The sequence below is a fragment of the Delphinus delphis genome, chromosome 6 (genome assembly GCF_949987515.2).
Source record: "Delphinus delphis chromosome 6, mDelDel1.2, whole genome shotgun sequence".
NCBI classification, from domain to species: domain Eukaryota; kingdom Metazoa; phylum Chordata; class Mammalia; order Artiodactyla; family Delphinidae; genus Delphinus; species Delphinus delphis.
The window spans coordinates 43,382,866-43,404,393 of record NC_082688.1 but is presented as its reverse complement, the minus strand read 5'-3'; the positions used below and the strand labels follow the sequence as shown (position 1 = coordinate 43,404,393).

Sequence of the window (21,528 nt, the reverse complement as noted above, 5' to 3'; positions counted from 1 at the left end):
CTTAGTGTCTTAAAGCCAGCAACATTTATGATCTCACAGTTTTTGGTCAGTCAGGAGTCAGCTGCGTAGCTGGCTCAGGGTCCCTCACAAGGCTGAGCTCCAGCTTTTGGCCTTGGTTATAGTCATCTCAAGGCGTATCTTGGGGAGGATCCATCTGCTTCCACGCTCATTCACGTGGCTTTTGGCAAGCCTTTCTGGCTGTGCTCCTAGATATTAGTTCCTCGCCACGTGGGATTCTCTGTGGGGCAGCTCACAGTTTGGCCTGTGGCTTCCCTCAGAGCAGTGAGGGAGAAAGAGAGAGAGAGCAAACAAGATAGACGTTACTGTTGTTTCATAAGCTAATTTTGGAAGTGTCATTCTATCACTTTTGCTGTATTCTGTTTGTCAGGAATGAGTCACTAGGTCCAGCCCACACTCAAGGGGAGAGGATTGCACAAGGGCTTGAATACCAGGAGGTGGGGACCACGGAGAGTCCTCTTGGAGGCTGCCTACTACAGGTTGTTAATTGCTCTGTGTGTTTCCCAGCCCAGATCAGAAGTCACAGGGCATCTGTTATAGAACGCTATCCAGGCTCTTGTGTGGGAAGTGAATTTAGCTGGGTGTTCCTCAGGGGGTGGAGATAATCTGGAGAGAGATGGAGTCACTGGGTTGAAAGATTAGCTCCGGGGGCTTGAGAGAAAGTCGGCAGAGGAATCTAACAAGCATCAATGTCTTGTATGCAGGTGTCCTAGCAGGCAGTAGGACTTCTGATGGGTGAACTGATGTATTTGCTGGGGCTCTGTGATCTACAGCTTAGTCTCAGGAGCTGCATGGAAGTCGCCAGATCCCCCAGATGGTAAAGAGGCTGTGGAGTCACCTGCCTTTGGATAGAATATGTGGTCTTGGACAATAAACATCCCAGGGGCAACCATGATGTAGCAAAGACCAAACAGTCTTTCCTCGGTAAATTTTTTTTGACAGATTGTAGCACTAAAGACTTAAAGAACACCCAGTGATGACTGACATTGGGAGGGTTCTCATCCTAGTAATGGGAGGTAAGGATTAGATAGAATTTAATTTAGGAAAATTAAGTTATGTGATATTTCTTTTGCCTCAGCATTGTAAAAGTATATTATGTTCTATTTAGATTTATTACGTATTTAATCTTTACAACTCTTTATAGGTATTGTTTGTTCCTTTGATAGAAGGGAAATTGGAGCACAGAAAAGTGAATGTATGTTTAGTGGGCTAGCATAGAAGAAGCCAGGGCTGGAGAACCCTATTATATTGTGAGGGATCAATACCAAAATAAAGGAAATACACTGACGATAACTGAGATGTCTGGGAAGCAGGGTAGATGCAGGGGCGCAATTCAAGTCATCAGGATGCCACTGTCCTCTCTTGTTTGTTGCCATCCTTCTACACTTCTGCCTTTTCAGGCCTTATGTAATACCAGGACACCTGGCAGCGAGTTTAGACCGAAACACTCCAGGTTCTCACAAATGTCCCCGCAAAGTCCTACTGTATCTTTTGGCCTCCAGTTGGGTCATGCGTCTGTGTCTGAATCTCTCACTGAGGGAATGCAATGCTCCTTTTTGACTAGGCCTGGGGCACATGCCCATCTTGGACAGTGGGTTTGTGGAGGGACAGTTCCATACACCAACTGAGACTGAAGAATGGAGGTCATTTCCCCAGAAATGAATATAATTCCACAGAGATAACAATTGATCCCCACTAATAGAAATGATAACTGCAAACACTGCATTTTATTGCCTCATCGGATAGTAACTGATTATGCATCTATCAGCAAATTCATTTGATCATTCCTGATATACTGTATATAGCACTGGTTTTTATCCATTTAACCGGTCTTAACATCTTAATTAACATAATTAATTAGTGAGTTGAATAAATCTTTGACACCTGTTCACTTCATATTTTTATGAAAGTCATGTTTTTAACTTTTAAAATATTGTATTTTAGCAAGTGGGAGGAGACTACTCTTTTCCTTTTATATATGTTTCTCATTTTCCTTTAAAAACCACCTGGATAATATATATCCTCAGGAGAGTTGTAGCTTTAAATTTGTCTAACATTTTAAACAACCTGCCATCCAGGTGAGTCAGACTGGGCAGTCCTGAGCCAAGCTGCTCCGGCAGGTGCTGTGTGGAACAGAGGAGCCATCCCTACAAAGTCCTGCCCAAATCGTAGATTAATGAGCAAAATGAATAAATTATTGTTTTAAGCCACTCAGTGTTGAAGTCATTTGTGATATTGAAATAAATGATACAGGGGGACTTTCCTTTAAATATATCTCTGCCTGAAATTTTTACAACAAATATCTGTTACATTGAAATATTTTTAAATTGGGGGGGAAAAATTAAAATTAGAAACATAGCGAGAGTTTCTATTTGTGTTTCCCTTACTTACATCCTATGTGAGTTCTAATTTCCAAGTCATCTAGGGGTCAAAAGGCATTTCCTCATCAAACTCTGTTATGACAGTAGCTCTTGAGTGCTTAGATCTTCTTACACCAGAGAGAAAAGAAAAGATAAGGAAAGATGGAAGCCATACATGGATTATAAAGAAAATAAATACTATCAAGTGATGAATTTACGGATCCTTTTCTTTCCGGCTTGATCAGTGCTCCTTTACTCATACCATGTTCTCTAAACTTCAGGTCAGTGGCTCAATCGCTGATTCCTGTTCTTGGCTTGGAGAAAGTCTTTTCCTGTGTGATATTTTTCATTTATGAGGCATCTCTACTTACTGAAGGTGGGGACTGGGGGGTGAGGCTTGTTTTTCTTCTGAACTCTTTGGTCATTCCAGTGTTCCTCAGGAGTGACTTGGGAAGATAACATTCCTCGTGACCTTAGCGGGAGCTACATTCTCGGAAGGCTGGCCCTTGGTGTTGCCAACCTTTCCTCCTGAGCTTGAAGACAGCTCCTCATCTCTTTGATATGAGACAGAGGTGGGCCAAATCAGTCCTTCAACTATATCCTTTCTTTATTCTCCATGACTGTGAGTGCATTGAACTAACATATCTGTAAACAGACTCTAGGTCATTCTGTCCATGACAGTATCAGCTAGAAGAACAGTGAGAAGTTGACAGGTTTTTGAGATGCACTTGCATTCTATCACAGCATAATCGATTGTTCATTGCCCTCTCTAGCCTGGCAGGAGGGAGAGGTGCAGGGAGAGGAAGAGGCTTGCAGTCAGAATTTTTAGGCTTATTGGTCAGAGCTCAAAGAAACACAGCTGGTTGAACTTACGAGTCTGATCTACTATGCAGATCCATGTACATGCTTCAGGAGCCAGGGGCCCCGTTGTGGCCTGCTTTTCTCAGAGAACCTCAGGGACAAAAACACTGGAGTAGAGAGTAGGGCAAATGATGGAGTTTATTGCTGAAACATGTTTTGACTTGATACTTAGGGACAGAGGAATAGTATTTGAGTGTCTACAGGGAAATGTGGCCTAGGACAGGTTATTAAATGCCAAATGTATTAAGAAAAATTCTCAGATTTTCAAACTAAAACATTATCTCTTACAAATCAGTAACTGAAAAATAACTATCTCCACTTAAAAAAATGGATAAAGGACATAAACAGTCAATTCACAAAAGAAGAAATACAGATGACGAGAAATATATATAAAAAAGAGTTCGTTTTACTAGTTTGAAGAAAATGCAAATAAAATCAATGGTATCTTTTTCTTGCTGTCAGAATGGTCAAGATTAAAAAGATATCAAAGCCCAGTATTGGCGAGCATTGACGAAGATTTTCTCCTTGACCAAACTCTAGGCAGGCTCCTCTGAGCCCTCTTCTTGACTAAGCCTCAACTTCGGCCTATAAAAAACTACAGATTCTCCACACAAATGATTTGGTCGACCCCTCTGCCCCCACATTAAAAGACCTAAACAAACACTGATATAATTTCTAACAGCTCCAGGCCACATCCCTCTTCAGGTGCCTGCCTGAGAAAGCTCAGGGATGCCAAAAGAATTTACTGTTCATTCCAGCCAACACCTGACTATTGGCCCCTGAACACCCTTCCTTGGAGCATTTAATAAAAAGGGCTTACAATTGTGAATCCTTCCTCTGTCCCTTTGAGATATATACTGTCACCTACAACTCAGGAGTGTCTTTCTAAAGGACCTGAAAGCCATTCCATTAAAATGTAATCATCAGGAAGGGTAGGGCCTGTTTCCCAGTCTCTGTGGGAGGATAGAATTGTAGCTTCAGTAATTGCCAACTAGCAGACACAGCTGTCCTAATCATGATTTTTCACTTTCCTGACTCTACTGAGCCCCAGCTCCGCCTCCCCTCTCCTCTTTCGTTTTCCCTTTAAAACACCCAGTCACCTCTGTATAAATGAACGTTGACTTCAGTTTACACTGAACCTTCTCTATTGCAATAGCATATTGCTTGTTAAAATCTGTCCTTAACCATTTTCACTAATATCTGACTCTATTTCTCTTTGGCAGCATGTGGAGAAATGCAGAGTCTCACGCAGTGATAGTCTAAATGAGTATAATCATTCCTTAGGTGGTTTAGCAATATTTATCAACAATTTAAATTTTTTTCAACCGAAGTATACTACTTCTAGGAAATTATCAAAAAGATTTTTGGACATAGAAAGATGATCAGAACACAAACTCTGTCTCTTTCTCTCTCTCTACATGTATATAAAATTTATAAAGATACGTCTGGAAAGATCTTCCAGATAAATGTATTCTAATGTGTTAATAAATAGTGGTGTGATTAAGTGGTAAGACTGGGTGATTTTACCCACTTTTTTATACTTTGTTTTGTTTATTTTTCAATAAGCACGTGTCCTTCCTGTAGGCAGAAAAGAAAATGAAGCTATTTTATTTTATATGTTGAGAAAATCAATTAGAACGAGAGATATCAGTGACCACCATCAGAAAACTTCAGATATGCAAGGACCATTGGTCTGCTTTTTTGTACCAGTGCTGTGATCTTGAGTATGTCCCATAAGCATCAAGTTCCTACCAAAATGTTACTTGTGCTTGTGTTCGAGTGGCGATAGCAGGGAGAGACTATTTTCCTTTCCTAGTCTTCCTATTCTCCTGTATTTTCCAGTTTTTACAAAATGATCACGAATTACTTCTAGTGATGGCATATAACCTCTATGAAACTATACAAAACATATTCATTCTGTTCATAAGAAAATGATGGACAACTAGTATGAACTTTTGGAAATTGTCTTTCTAGTGAGGAAATAATTTTAAACATAAAATGTGCCAATGCCTTTTATGTTGGAAATCATTGGAAATTCCTCCTCTATTGAGTTTCCAAATAGGAAAGCTTTTTATGAGTCTCTTTGCCCATAAAAGTACTCTTTTTTCCTCTTGCAATTAATAGGTATTTGGGGGTGGGTGCTTTGAGTGTATGTAACTATCCTGTTGTTCATCAAAATTTTAATTAACTAATTAATATCAGAATGATATGAACTCACGGAATCTTACTTTATTCAGTAGGTTATAATCTGTTAGCATGATTATTTATTTTAGTCCTCACATTGTCCCAAATCTAGCCAGCTGGAGCCCCTTCAATCTATCTCTGTGTTCTTTGACATGTCCCCGACAAAAGCCCTATAGACAGCATCTTCAGGTGTTCAAATGAATATCACAAGGATGCAATGAGAAAAGCACAAATCAGTTCTGAGTTACAGATGCCAAAGATGAATAACCTGAAACCCAAATCAAGGGACATTCTACTGAATACTGTGAGAGATCTTCCTAAGTGTCAGGGTTATGAAAGTCAAGGAAAGACGGAGGAATTGTTCTAGATTGAAGGAAACTAAAGAGATGTGACAACTAAATGCCACTTGTGGTTCTGAACTGGATCCTTTTGCTTTAAAGGATATATTTCAACAGGTGAAACTTGAATGGCATCTGTAGATTAGATGGTAGTAATGTTTCAGTGTTAATTTCCTGGTTTTGATAGTTGTATTAGGTTATGAGGAGAATGTCCCTGTTTGTCGGAAGTATACTAAACATCTAGGGGTGAGGAGGCATTATGCAGACAACTTACTCTCAGATATTTCAGGAAAAGTCATTTCTTCTTCTGTTCTTGCAAGTTTGAGATTGTTTCCAAATAAAAATTAAAAACCAGAGGTAAACTGAGCAAAGGTAAGAGATGGAAAGCTTGGAAGGAGCTAGAGGTGGAGTAAGGCAGAGGATGGTATAAAAAGGCTATATCTGAGAGAAGAGGAGGAGGATTCACGAGAATTAGTCTATTTAAAAGAGGGAGCAGGAGAGGAAACAAGATGCTAATATGGTTGACAGAAAGTAAAGGTGGGGCTGGCAATGGATTTGGAGAAGTTGGCAAGTTAACAGACAAAGGGCTGAGTGGGAAGATGAGGAAAAGAACTCATGTTTATTGAATGCCTTCTATGTATTAAGTACTAGGCTGGACATTTAAATCCCATTTAACTCTTACATAAACTTGTAAGATGGGAGTTTTATCCACATTTTAAAAATGGATAACTAAGGTTCAAAGAAGTTGAGTAGTCCAAAGTAATATAGCTGGTAAACAGAACCAGGATTTAATTCCCACTATGTGTAGTTTCAGTGAGAATGGGATAGTAGAGGAATGGTCTCATCAGGTCATGCAAGGGGAAGAATTTAATTTTTTCACCCCAGAGATTAGAGGGAGCACAGAGATTGAGTGAGATGGTGGGGGTTTGGAAGTCGGGATTGAAGCCAGGTCTTGAATAATTTGAAGAGATGTGCTAGCTGAAGTCATTGGGGAAATGGTAGAAAAGCAAAGAAAAGAGAAACATTGAGAAACACCATCACTTATAGGTGAGAGGAGGCAAGAGGGGCTCAAAGAGGATTTGCAGAGGGCGAAGGGGGCATTGTAGGCCAGCTTCTAAGAAGGCACCTGATGATTCGCACGTCCTAGTATTCATATCCTTGTGTAATCGTCTCCCCTTGAGTGGGGGCTGGATATAGTGACTTGCTTCTAATCAGTAGAATGCAGCAAAATTGGCAGGATGTTGCTTCTGTGATATGGTTACAAAAATGGTAACCTGCATCTTGCTAGCAAATTCTTTGTTGTTGATTTCAATGAAACAAGCTGCCAGGTTGGAGAGAACCGTGAGGCAGAGAACTGAGGATAGCCTCCAGCTAATGACCAGCAAGGAATGAGGCCCTCAGTTCAACAACCTTCGAGAAACTGAATCCTGCCAACAACCATGTGAATGAACTTGGAGGCAGATTCTGTCCCAGTTGAACCACTTGCGAGAGGGAACAAAGTCAGGAATGACTTAGGACACTATCTTGGTGATGTCACCCCTCTTGATGGAGTCTTGTGAGGGACTCTGAGCCAACACTGTGATTGTAGCTGAGAGACCTTGAAGTGGAGGATCCAGCTGAGATGTGTCGGGATTTCCAATCCACAGAAACTGAGATCATAAACGTGTGTTGTTTTAGGCTGCTAAGTCTTCGGTTACAGTTGATCTTCATTATTCAAGGATTCCATAATTGCAAATTCATCTACTCACTAAAACTTATTTGTAACCCCAAATCCATACTCATCTTGTTTTCATGGTCATTTATGGACACGTACAGAGTGGTGAAAGCCTGAGTTGTCTGATGCGCATGCTCCCAGATGAGGTTGAACAAGGCAAGGCTCAGCTCTCCGGTCTCTGTCCTTTACGGTAGTAAACAAGCGTCCTTTTCATGGTCTATTTAGTGCCATGTTTTTGGTATTTTTGTTTGTAATTTTACTCTTTAAAATGGTCCCCAAGGAGAGAGTTGAAGCGCTGTCTAATGTTCCTGAGTGCTGTGATGTGCCTTACGGAGAAAATTCCTGTATTAGATAAGCTTTGTTCAGGCATGAGTTATATTCAGGATTTGGCTGTGAGTTCAATGTTAATGGGTCAACAATATATATTAAAGAAAGCGTATTTAAACAGAAACACATACAAAACAAGATTAGGTATTGATCAGTTGATGGAAATGTGACCAGAGGCTCACAGGAACCTAAAACCCTGTATTTCCTCTAGGAGCAATGGTTCAGTACCTGCTAATTCAGTGTTCTCATTGCCTTTATAGGATGTAACTGCCTCAGATAATGAGAATTCACCGTAATTTGTTATGTAGCAATAGATAACAAAAATGGGGCTGGGTGGCTAAAAGGACAATTCACTTCACCAACCTATGGGAGAAGAGTTTCACAAGGAGGGCACGATTAAGCGTCGAGGGTGCAGGTCTCTCACTGCGAGTGAGGCAAGAGAGGTAGTGGTTGGCAATTAGTAGTGTCTGCCATCTGAGTATCACTAAAATGGCTGCATATCAAAAAGAAATAATTTTGTTTGGCTAAAGAGAATTGTTTTCAATGGATGTAAGTGAAAATCTAGGAAAATGAGCTTCACAGGGCAATCTCCTTGCTCTATCAAGGTTACTGCTGTGTGAGGATGGATGTGTCAGAAGGCACCAGCTTCATTAAAAGCTCCGTGACTCTTCAGGGTGACGTAGCCCAGGGCAGCCTTCTGGCAGCTGCCGCAGCCCTGACGCTGCCAATGCAGGGAAAGGGTACAACGACAGGAGAAGCTGTAGAAGGGAATAGCCCCTGACGACCCCAAGCACCTTAACACGGCTCTTCCATGATCTGTGGCTGAAAGTTTAAGGTATTTTCATCCTATGAAAGGTTTATTGTTTATTTTGATGTTTAATTAGACTCCCAGCTTCATTTTGGGTCCCCAGTCCTCACCCTACCCCTGTATTCCCTCTAATGAGTGTGCTAAGTCATTCAATATGCATGGACTTTGTATAATAGGTAGCACTGTTCTGTGTGTGTAGGCTTAGAATTTACATAAATGGCACCATGCTGTAAATACTGAGTTCTTCCTTCTTCCACTCTACCCTGATTTGTGTTGCTCCATCAGTGTGTAATTTGTTGCTTCTAACAGCTGTGTAATACACCATAGTGTGTATATCCCCACACTTTACCCATCCTTTCCCCTAGCCTGCCTTCCATTCCCACGACCAGTTAGGTGAAGGGAGTGGAATGAAGGTTAACAGTACACGTTGCAGTATCATGCCCTTCATTTGCCTGTAATTGCTTCTCAGTCTTCTCTTGTCCTTCTTCCCTTCATTGGGTAGAGGACAGTATTCACCAGGACTCATTCCTACATCATGAGAACGTGCAACGTCTAACTTTTTGCAGAGCAACTTCCCATTTGGTTCCTCCCGCAATTTTCTGAGAAGCAGGGGTACACATTTGTTTATTAGGTTTAAAAAAAAAAAAAAAAAGCTTAGTGATAATTCCCAACACCACCTGATGGCTCTAAAAGTAAAAAAAACCAAACAAAACAATAACAAATAAAATGGCATTTAATGAATTTTAAATAAAAAATAAACATATGCTATGAAAAGGCAAGAGACAGAGAAAGGAGAAGTTGACAAAATCAAGTAACCATGAAACATGGAGATGCTTCCAAAGTGAGAAATTGCTCACCCGGGGGGTACTCCACACATTTTGGAAGCTTAGCTCATTGAGGCATGGAAAGCAAAAATGAAAAGGGAAATAATGTTTGGGTGACAAGGAAGCCAGAATTTATACTGTCCTCAGGGACCAGGTACCTAGCCAGACTGATATCCAGATAAGACTCCTGCAAAGTGAAGCTAGAAACAGATTCTTGCTGACTCAGAAAAAGAAAGCCATCACTTGTGTGTGGAATCAATGTTTATTTCTGAATTATACAGAGAGGATATACATACATACATACATATATATATATATATATATATATATATATATATATATGGTGTTGTTACATATCTTTATGTTATTAATTTGCACTATTTAGGTAGAATTTGTTTATTTACCAAAACAAAGGTCTAGTAGATACTTTATTCTGAGCGATCCAATATGTGGTAGAAAAAAACCTTTAAATATATAAAAGATTAGTTTGTGCACATCTAAATGTTTCTAAGGGAACAAACTACAGAGGCATTGTGATTAATTCGATGAGGGTTGCAAACTTAGTACCATAACTGAATACTTAAAACAAGACCTTAAGAACACAAAGGCTTGGAGTAGTGACTTCCTCACACATGTCAGAGTTCTGTCTTAGAACAGGGGTCCCCAACCCTGCCCCCCAGCCACGGCCTGGTAGGAACCGGGCCACACAGCAGGAGGTGAGGGGTGGGCGAGCCAGCGCAGCTTCATCTGCCGCTCCCCATCTGCCGCTCCCTGTCGCTCGCTCCCCGTCACTCGTTCCCTGTTGCTCTCTCCCGTCGCTCCCTTCCCGTCGCTCCCTTCCCGTCGCTCACCTTACCTCCGAAACCACCCCATCCCACCCCCTCCCTGTCCCTGGAAAAATCGTCTTCCATGAAACCGGACCCTGGTACCAAAACGGTTGGGGACCGCTGTCTTAGAAGATAACCCCATAAAACATTGTATGGCTTCAACAGGAACTTCGGGTTTTCTTCCGCCCCCAGCTATTGCCCTCAAACAAACTCTCTTACTCCCTGATGATATCTTCTGTGCAGATTTTTGTTCTTTCTCTTAATCAAGGAGCTAAGTGAATAGCAGTTGCCACTTTAGGAAAACAATGCATTTACCCCAATGACCCCTTGGTTCCCTTAACAACAAATCTACAGGAAAAGTGCAAACAGTTCCCAGAAGTCAGAACCAAAGCAAGAATGCCCAGAATGCAAGAGCTAGATAGTTGATGATGGGAATGTTTACATCTGTCTACATATTGGCTGCGCGATTATTTGTTTTCAGGATTCTTCTAGGCTTCTATGTACTTGGTTTGAATTTACCTGGTGGCCTTTCTCTAGCACATGCAATTAATTTGTCTTTTTAAGATAATAAAATAGCAGATGCCTATCAGAATGGTTACGCAGCCCGTAGAACAGCCCAAACAAAATCACTGATTGAGCAAGATGCTCATCATTTCCACATAGGAAGATGAAGCTCCAAACACAATACCACCTGAGTAGCCTTCCATTAACAGGCTGGCCAAGTTCAGAGAATATGTGAATGGTGGGATTGTTGTCCTGTCTGGTTGACTCTCTCACAAGAGCCTTTTATGGACAGCTCTATGTCCTCGGATTCTTCATTACTTCCGGCGGCTAGGGGGACCATGTAATTTCTCTTCCAAAATGGGATATGGCTGAGCGAAAGGGAGCATTGTGACTAATTATGTCAGGGCAGCAGTGAGCCAACTGGAAAATCGGGTCATTGCTCTGTTCTGAGAGAGGCATAACTTGGGCTGCCGAAGGCAGAGGTGAGCTGTGGGAGGGGCTGCGCTCTGGGGGTTTTCCTCTCAGACACACCAGGTGTTGTGAGGGAGGAGGACCCCAAAGAATGGTTTAACAGGATACCAAGCGGAAAGGGACCGAGGGGAGGACATAGATAGCTGGGGCTTATGGAGGAAAGAGAGCTGAGCTGTGTGTAAGAGAGCACGTCTGGAAGGGGGGTGGAGGCGGACGGGAAGCAGATGAGGGCGGGACAATTCAGTCACCTGTGCAAAGACGTCTGCTTCAAAGCATTTCAAAGCTCATGACACGTAGGGCTCGAAGTGTCCCCGACAGCTCTCCCGGATGCAGTTACCATCCTCAGACTATGGTGGAACCCCGTTCTCCACTGCATTTTAATTTTTGCTAGCTTATTAGTAATAGTTGATACTGGAGACTGAGAATCGTCTCCAGGGTAAGGGCAGGACCTCAGCAATGCCTCTCTGTACAGCCAAAAGCCTTCTAAGCAGGCTCCACTTTGGGTCATGTAAACACAACCTGAGCCATGGACTCGTGGCTAGGACTCCTTGCCTTTTTCGGCAAGCCATGTGTTTCACTAACTTGTGGATGCCAAAATTCTCTTTCTTAAGAGTAAATTAGTTTGTGCGTTTGTGCATGCTGTTAGAGAAACCAATATCTGAATACAAATGGGGAGGGGGAAGGATGGATGTGCTGACACGGTGCTCAGCAAACGCTTTCTATAAAGAGAGTCAGTGTTTTAGGCTCCGTGGGCCCATGGTCTCTGGCGATTACTTCACTCTGCTGCTGTAGTACGAAAGTAGCTGCAGAGTCTGTAAGCAAATTTGTGGGGCCGTGTTTCAGTAAAACTTTATTTATGGGGACTGAAATTTGAATAGTTTTCATGTGTCATGAAATATTAAAAACATTTTTCTTCTTAGCCCAAAGTGTGAAAACCATTCTTGACTCGAAGGCCATAGGGCAACAGGTAGGGGCGCTGGATTACAAACCCCTCGCTCTGCTAGAGGCCCACGGGTTCTAAACCACATTGGTGTTTTAAAGGGCATATGAAGACTTACAAAGGACTGTTTTGCAAGTGATAGTACAGACTCATGTTTAATTTGAAAGCTGTGATTAGAGTGTGTTAAAGCAGATTACTTTTTATAATGCATGTGAGAGAGAAATTCAGATAACTGAATGTTACCAAATAACGAATTTCTGAGTGGGCCACCTTACATAGAACCCTTGGCACTTAAAGTGTAACTAAGTTTAAGTTAAACTAAGAACTAAGTTTATGGCTCGAAGCACAGACAGCTATCAGAAATGGGGGCATTGATCCTTAAGTTTCTCAACGTGGAGGCTGGAGAAATGATTTTGTAAAAAGACCAATTCACAGAAAACATGATGCCCAGTTTGATAACTAAAATAAAATTGATGTGAATTAGAAAGCCTGGCTTCCTTTAGAGACGTTAGCAGAGACGATTCACGTGGACAAGAGCCAAGTGGGCACTTAGCTGATGTGGTGTCACACCTGTGTCTACTTTATGGCTGTCTTAAGCAAGCTTAGGATTTAAAGGTAGAGTTATGTGGGGACCACTTTCCTAGGGACTGTTGAGCCCTGTGTATTTTAAACCTGAAATGATCACCAAGGAGAAATCCAGCTAATCTATGGAAACAAATCCACTCACGATAAATAGTGGACTGAAGTTATCTTAGTGGTCAACACCAGTCTAAGAGACGAAATACCACTGCACCAAGGGTTAATGAAATATTGAAACGGAAGGTCCTACTTTCTTGCTGAGGTTCAACTAAAATCTTAGAGGCACATAACTGGCAAAATAGGAAAATACACACAATTTCATAAAACATGTTAAGAGCAAACAAGTTCCCTTACTGTTTTTCCCCTTAGAAATTTAGAATGGCACTAGGTAGTGCAAAGTGGGAAAAAAGTACCATCAGCCCTGTCTCTTCCAGGTAGATATGTTTCAACAGAACCACGAAGCAGAAAAGCATCCTCTTCTTCCAGCCATGGCCAACTAGGGCTTTTCTTTTAGCTTCAGATTAATACTTTGGAAAAAAAGAAAAGAAATGAGAAACATGAGAAACTGAATAGAAACAGTAATGATTTGAGGAGGGCTGTGCTTGCTTTTTTTCCTCAAAGGACTTACTGAAAATAAATCATGCATGCTTCTTATACTAGACAAATCTGATAAAACACAATCTTCCCTAGTTGCCAAGGCTTTCTTTAACATATGGAATCTGTTCACTTTTACCAAAGTTTCTGGAAGCATTTTACGCCTTTCCAAACGATCTAGGGGGCAAAAGACTTGTGTGCAGTCTCCCTTTTAAGTGGATTACGATAAGGAATATTATTGCATTTTGGAAATCCACCTATTTTTTAGTAAATGGCCTTTCCTTGTGGGGCAAAAAAATGGTCTGCTTGAAATAAGGAACATCTGACAAGCACTAAATACTAAGAGGTAAACAATAAAACAACAATGGCAAAACCCCTCCAATATTAAAAAAAATTTTTTTCCTATTATAAAAGAAACACGTTTGTTTTTGAAAAATACAGAAAACTATGAAGAAAAATAAAATTTAAAAGTGACCTCTTGGGCCACCGTCCAAAGAAAACCACTGTTGACCTTTTTTCATGCATAGCACCTTTGATTCCTCCCCCCAGATGTTTTGTCTTGGAGCTTTTAAAATTTTGTTAAATTCATCAAGAGTATGTTTCTAACACGTGAAAAGTTATAAACTTGCTACCATATGTATGACCTTGGAAACGTGAGGCTAAATGAAAGAAGCCCGGCCCAAAGCCCATGTGCCATGTGACAGGAAGCACCCAGACGAGGCAGATATAGTCAGGAAGTCGGTTGGTGATTGCCAGGGACTTGGGGTCAGGGGAAATGGAGAGTGATGGGGTTACTTTCTGAGGTGAGGAAAATGTTCTAAAATTGTGGCGTTGGCTGTACAACTCAGTGACAATGCTGTGCCGCTGAACTGTGCAATTTAAACGGGTGAATTCTATCTCAGTAAAGCTGTTATTTAAAAAGCACAAGTCAAAACCACAATGAGATGCCACCTCACACCCACCGGGATGGCTATTATCGAAAAAACAGAAAACAAAAGTGTTGGAGGAAAGGGAACCCTTGTGCACTGCTGGTGGGAAGGTAAACTACTGCAGCCATTATGGGAGACAGTATGGAGGTTCCTCAAAAAATTAGAAATAGGACTACCATATGACTCAACAATTCCACTTCTAGGTACATATCCAAAATAATTAAAAACAGGGACTCAAACAGATATTTTTACACCCATGTTCACAGCAGCATCGTTCACAATAGCTAGAAGGTGGAAGCCACCCAAGTGTCCATCGATGGATGAATGGATAACAAAATGTGGTCTATACATACAATGAACATTAAGAAGGAAGGAAACTGACAGTTGCTACAACATGGATGAACCTTGAGGAATTAAGCCAAGTGAAATAAACCAGTCACAGAAAGATAAATATCATGTGATTCCACTTATATGAGGGCCCTAGAGCAGTCAGATTCAGACAGAAAGTAGAAGGGGAGTGGGGGGCTGGGAGCTGTGGTTTAATGGGGATGGATTTTTAGTTTTGCAAGACGAAAAAGTTCTGGAGATCGGTTGCCTGACAACGTGAATGTACTTAACATTACTGAACTGTACACTGAAAAATGGTCAAGACACTATTCAATACATTTTGTGTTAGGTGTATTTTACCATAATTTAGAAAAAACTGATAAACCGAGGGGGGCTAGCATTACTGTGGCCCACACGTCCCTCCCCGCAGGTAGGGGCCACCTCGCTCCTGAATCGTCTGTCATTTCCGTGACGGCACGTGCTTGGTCCTGTGTGCTTCTGAACCGTGTGTGTGAGGCGTCCATGGGTGTGAGGCGCTCTCTTTTCCCTCCAGGTGACGCGAGAGGGACTCGCCGGCTGTGACTCCACTGCTTTCACTCTCACCCTCCAAAATTTTCTAAAGTCAAAGGATTTGCCTGAAAAGGGCGCCAACTACTTTAATGAGATGGATTCTTATATCCTAAGAAAAGCTTGTTGTAAAGAATGTCTATTGAGTTTGGTATCCATAAGTTTGTTTTCTATGTCTGTGGGTCTATTTCTGTTTTGTATATAAGTTCATTTGTATTGGGTTTTCTTTTTTTTGATTCCACATATAAGTGATATCACGTGACATTTGTCCTCTGGCTTACTTCACTTAGCATGATAATCTCCAGGTCAAGGGAAAAGAATCTGAAAAAGAATATATATATACCATATATATATATGATATATATATATGACATATATATGTATACTGAATCACTGCTGTACACCTGAAAGTGACACAACATTGTAAATCAACTACACTTCAATTTTAAAAAAGATGGAAAAAAAAAGAATGTCCACTGAGTTCCCAAATATCTAGGGAATAAGCCTAAAATGGCTTCGGGCCACTTGTGCCTCTCTTCCACCTCCTGTGAACATATCACAACTTCCTGGCATCTACCAAAGAAGAGGGTACAGCCAGTGAACACTCAGAGGAAGAACTTCCACCATGAGAAAAGAAAAACGCTTTGTTTGAAACAGGCAGCTTGGGAAGTATGTGCGGATTTTGCTTAGGTCTGCCCTCCCTCCCGAGCCTTAAGTCTGTATCTTGCAAAGGTTACTGTGCTTTGCGGGTGGAATCTGCAGCAGCTGAGCCCTGTTTATTCTCGCAGCTCTGCAAATGAAGCCAGCCCATCCAGTTTACAGTAGTTAAGGTATCCTTCCTTTGAAATACCCTCAGCAATTCGACCACTTCTTAGCTCTGGGGCCTTGGCCTAGTTACCTACCTTCTCTAAGTCTCCATGTCTGTATCTGTAAAGCAGAACAATCGTATCTCTCTCACGGCTTGCTAAGGATTAAGTCTAAAGTGTTTTCAATTGCACATAATGAGCACCCAGTAAAGGTCTATTATTAGTAGCAGTAATATTGGTACTAGTAGTAGAGTAGCAGTAGTAGCTGTGTCTTTCTGAAATGGGAAAATCATCTCTCTGCTTACAATAATCTTGTCTCTTTTGGGAGTTTTCAAACCCAGCCATGCTGTCAAGAGAGGCCAGGTTGTCATGGATATTAATCTCTATTTTATGCCCTCAAGGATCTGACTTGTCTTCTTACCAGCAGGGTTTTACCATGGAGGTGTCTTCTTTTTTATCCACTCTGACCCCTTCGATCTTTTAGATTAGATCTTTTTCTAATACGCATTTTCAAAAGACAGATCCCTCTTGACTTGTTTTTGCTTCAAAAATGGACTTCCAGCTGCATTTATTCCCAAAAGAATGTTATTAAGTTTGATTGACGATTGGATTTTTATTCTTATTCATATGGTGGTGGCTCAGTTTCTTTCGCAGACCAAGAAAATATTTATTACATCTGGGGCACAACATCTGAAGAGTGTGAATGTGGGTCAGAACACCTGAAATCATCTTGAAAAGTTTAAAGGGCACGGTCACTTTGTTTCATCACCTAGGCCCCTGATAAAAATCTGAAAAAAGCACACCATTTTGAAATACCTCATTTTTCATACTGACTTTTTTGTAAACCTTTTAGGGTTTAATTGAACCCTTCAGCTTTTGGTAAACAAGAAGCTGAAAAGTTGAAATTTAATAACCCAGTTTATGGAAGGAGCAAGAGATAGTCAAGAGTGGATGCTTTTTAAGTTAACACAGGAAACCACACTGAAGATTGATTTCCGAGATAACAGTTGTGTTGTGAAGCTACTAATTTAAGTCTCCCCACACAGAACCACTTCTCCTGGATCATGTAGACTTTTTATGTGTGTAAGAATATAAAAAGTCATGTTGCAGGTTTTAGGAGATGAATGAATAAATAAAATCCAAACCTGACAGTGAAGGAGACAAGCACCTGGGGCTACTTTTAAAAATAGTATGCTTTTCGGAAAAAACTTACTTTTCATCAGACTTGAAATATGAAAGGAGTATTCCTCATTGGGCAGATGGGCTTCACTTTCTAGAACTAATTTTCCAGTGAGACATAGTAGCTTTCTGCTCATTTCCTATAGGCTAGTTTGGCTTCTAACGTGTGTTAAACGAAGTTTCTTACAAAGCTTCTGACAATATTGTTTAATGATAAAAGGAAACTCTCCTGTTCACTGTAGGAAGAGCAGGGAGATGGACTTAACCTTCCCTTCTCTCTCTCAGGAAAATGAGGCCATGACAGTATCAGCACACATCGCGTTTTATTCTTGGCCTTAATTAAGCTCCTTGGAAGAGCCTTTGCCCATTTTGCAGTTTATCCATTTAATACTAGCTAGAGAAGGTGTAAAATGCTTCCACTCCGGAACCAGAAGGTAAACGAAGCCTGGTATTCTGATATTAAAGAAAGCCAGAAGCCCAGGGCTGGAAGTCAGCAGAAAAAACTCTCAGCCACTCTGGCCCTCATCCCGTTTCACATCCTCCACACTGTGAGCGTGTGTCTGGTAAAGAAGAGCTTAGGAAAGAGAGGGCTGAAGAAAGCGGAAGCCCAGAGAGGAGTATTTTCTAAGAAGTGGGAAGTAACATTAACAATTTGCAGCATCCCCCCGCCCCCATGCCCATCCCTGGAATGAAGCCCAACAGAAGCAGTGTTTTGCCCTCTCCCCAGCCCAAACAGCCCTTTATACAGATGAGGAACAGAACACACAAGGCAGGCAAAGGAGTGGGTAAGCCCGCAGATGCAGCAGCTGTAGGTTAGTGAGGGACATCCGTCCGCGTTAACTGTGGGCACAGGACTCTGCTCTAGGGGGCGCTGTTTTGATGCGGGAGGGATGATTTGCACAAAGGATTAGATGGACTATAAGGGCCTATGGTTTTTTTTTTATTTTGCCGAACTTTCGCGTGACAGTTTGCTTGAAGCATTTGCTGTCTTCATCTCAAAAAAGGTGGGACCAGTGTACCCTTCAGAAGAGTAGCTGCTCGATTTCAAAGGTCTCTTTTACAGCTTTTGTTCTTTATGTACTTTTCAGTAAAGACCTTCTCTTTCAAGTTTTTGTGTATAAACTTCCTTAAACTGTAAGGTCACCATGGCAACTGCAGAGTAAGTGCACTGGGATTTTCCAGCTTCCCTTCAGACCTCCTCCAGGGAAAGGAGGTCACAAGAGAACAAAATGTGACAATAGCAGATACACTTAAATGTGATCTTTGCTCCTCCTTCTGGATTCCTGTGAAGAAGGACAAGGTTAAACTCTCCACAACTCAAACCCAATTAGGAGTCCCCGATTGGATGGCCAATTTCCCTGAGAGCATCATGGTGACCACAGTTTATTCCCTGAAACTGACCGGGACAATAACGAACTCTATTTGTCTTAGGCGACAAATTTTGTCCTCCCCGGTGTTCTCTTAGATCAGAGGTTGAATACCATTCCAGCATTAAGACCACCTCTCTCTGATTTCAAAACCACTGGCTCTGAAACTGCCCTGCAAAGGCTCCAGTCCCAGCTCTGGGCCATTCTTACAGCTGTACAAATTGGACTGGCCAGCTAATCTCTCTATGCTGCTCTTTCCTTATCTACAAAACGCACCTCATTGGCTTATTCTGAGGATAAAAATCAGAGAGTGTGCGTGCAGGTTTTTACATAGAACCTGGCACGTGGTAAGAACCCAGTACATGCTCAATTTTTGTTTCTCACAGGATGAGACTAGATGGACTAGATCATTCCTAAAGTTCCATCCGGACTCAACTGCCTCTTGAATTTTCGAAACAAGGACGTTTTCTCTCCCATCCACCAAAATAAGTTCAAATGGAAGTCCCTACTTTCACTAATTAAAATATGAATGATGTAATTCAGAAAGCAGAGTTGCATTCCTCTTGCCCAAATGCTTTTACATCTGGCTCAAATACTCATTTTCTCCTCACTTTTGGACTGGAAAAATAGAATGCCAAATGAAGACTTAGGTTGTCCTTACGTCATCTAATGGTGATCATGAGTGAGACCGTGTTAAGCTGGCACATTTCTCTTTAAGTTTCTAAATTCAGGAATAGAGAACATGAAAGCTGAACATCTAAACGGTGTTTACCCAATCCTCAATGTATTTTGTCTTTCAGAGCCCAGCCAAACAACATAATAAGTAACCACACAGTTGTTATTGATGGTGAATTCTTACTCCTTCTCCATAGAAGACATTTCTGGTTCATTGTAAAGGCAGCTAGTTCTGAGTGCAAGGGGAGGAAAAAAAAAAAGGAAGCAGTAAACATTTTCTCCACTGTTACCACTTTGTAAACACGACAGATTTGGCCTTTTTAAACTGTTTAGTGTGGTCCCATTGCTACTACTGAACACATCTACACCTGAACAGATGATGAGATTAAGCTCTGATTCTTTTACCATCAGTTTTGAAATATAGTAATTGCTTCTGATTTAGAACCATAAAAGGAAGATTGAGAACTCCAAACACCTCCATCGGTCTCTTCTGTCCTTGTTTTTTTTTGTTTGTTTTTTCTTTTTCCTGACTTTTCAATCTATCTTATTCAGGGAACATTACATTGCAAATTTTTATTTGTAACCCAAATAATATAATATTTTAGACACAAAGGACAATCCTTCTCAAGCAGCCTGACGTTATTTACATACGAACACAGTTAACTTTCAGTTTTCACAACAACGAAGATTTTCCAAGACACTAAAAGAATGCCAGTTTCAGCTTTCTTTGGTGTTGTTACAGAAAAATACCTTACAGCTGATCTGTATTCAGGTCAAACAAGTGAGTCCTAACATTAACCTAAACTGATTTCATCCAGAAAGAAAAATGTAACCATATAAAATAAGGAAACTTTTATTGTGGTGTATGAATGTGTTTATGCTTTCTTGTGTAATATTAGCTGCTTTTGATATTCCATGTGATTCCTCTGTTAGCCAATTTCAAACTTGCTTTATATTAATTTCCAATTAATACTTAACACTCCAACTGTTACTTGTTCCCCTCTGGTAAATATTTTATTGTTGGCAAACAAACGCCATTTAAAGAGATGCTGTGATCCTTTTTCCGTGCGGGAGTTCCTTTTGTAATGTGAATAATTTCACAAGCCGGGGTATCTGTCTGCACATCAGAGGTTCGGTTATTAATGTTAGGTATTTTGTTGAAAATGGCAGAAGTCTGGCTCCCTGAGAAGGGCAGAGGGCTTTTTGCCCCCCTCCAGCTTCCCTTCTCGCCGGTGGTGGTATTTTTATGGAGGATACCTGGCAACTCTAGTGAACAAGGACAGTCAGGCAAGTGTTGACTGTTCTAGAAAAACCTAGTGAAGCTGCAGTGGAATCAAGGCAGGGCAGTCTTCCAAACCTAGCTTTCCTGCTTTTTAACTTTGCGTAATCCTTCCAAGGCAAACAGCAATTTGCAGCTCACGTGTTACTGTCACCCCAGAGGCGACAGACGGATTCTTCGCCGTTTTCAAAATAAGAACGGCTCTATAGATACAACTTATCCTTTGAAAGTATTTTCTTTCCTACATAAAACTAAAGGTTTAAGGAAAAAAATAAGGCAGGCTGAGGAAATTGCCTTCTGAAAGTCAATTAGAGGTGGAGGTGGTATGTGTGTGTATGTGTATGTGGGGAGAGGGTGAATGTTTAAAAACACTAGAGGGACTAAAGACAGACAGGCTTTGTTCCCTGACAGGGTATGTGTTTGCTTTTGTTAGAACCAGCCTGAAGCGTTCTAGTTAAGGTCGTGTGGAAAGTCAGGGGGCATCTGTTCGTGAAAGGAACCTGGTTTTTCTGGCTTCTAAAATCTAACCATAGATCTGCAGTGATTTATGTTTTCTGAACCTCAAATCATCCTCTACAGTCTGTCCAAGGGTTGGGGGACCACTTCAGAGGCTGAAAGGTAGTCAAGAAGATGTAGCTAGCATGCCAAAACGGAAGGATTCTGAGGGATTTCAATCATCGGTGGGGTCAACAGAGTAAAATTCTTTCTCCTTCCACGTTTTCAGATGTGCAGATATATCTCATTGCCTCATCTCTGTAATGTCACCATCAGAAGAAGTAGGATCAATTGGAGGAGAATTTAGACAGGCGGCTTACTCACTGAATCCAAAGCAAGAGCATAGATCTCCTGGGACAAATCTAATTATTTTTATTCAGCCATTTACTTTAAGACAGTGATTCTCAAAGCAAGGTACCGAGACTGGCAGTATTAGCATTACTGGGAGCCAGTTAGAAATACAGATTTCTCAGGCCTGCCGAGTCAGAAACTTTGAGGGCGAGGCCCAGGATACTTGTGTTTTAACAAGTGCTCCAGGTGATTCTGATGCACAGT

The 21,528-nt window shown here is 41.2% G+C and overlaps 1 protein-coding gene across 2 annotated transcripts in view; it reads right to left on the bottom strand.

Annotated features, from left to right (window-relative positions):
• Nucleotides 1-9,478: 9,478 nt before the first annotated feature.
• Nucleotides 9,479-21,528, bottom strand: part of PRUNE2 (prune homolog 2 with BCH domain) — a 272,023-nt gene continuing 259,973 nt past the window's right edge. For both annotated transcript variants that reach the window (XM_060014603.1, XM_060014604.1), the window contains 2 exons: nt 19,384-19,431; nt 9,479-13,282 (listed from right to left, as the gene is read on the bottom strand). In XM_060014603.1, coding sequence (XP_059870586.1) covers nt 13,252-13,282; nt 19,384-19,431 — 79 coding nt within the window. In that variant the 3' untranslated portion in view covers nt 9,479-13,251. The remainder of the gene's footprint in view (nt 13,283-19,383; nt 19,432-21,528) is intronic.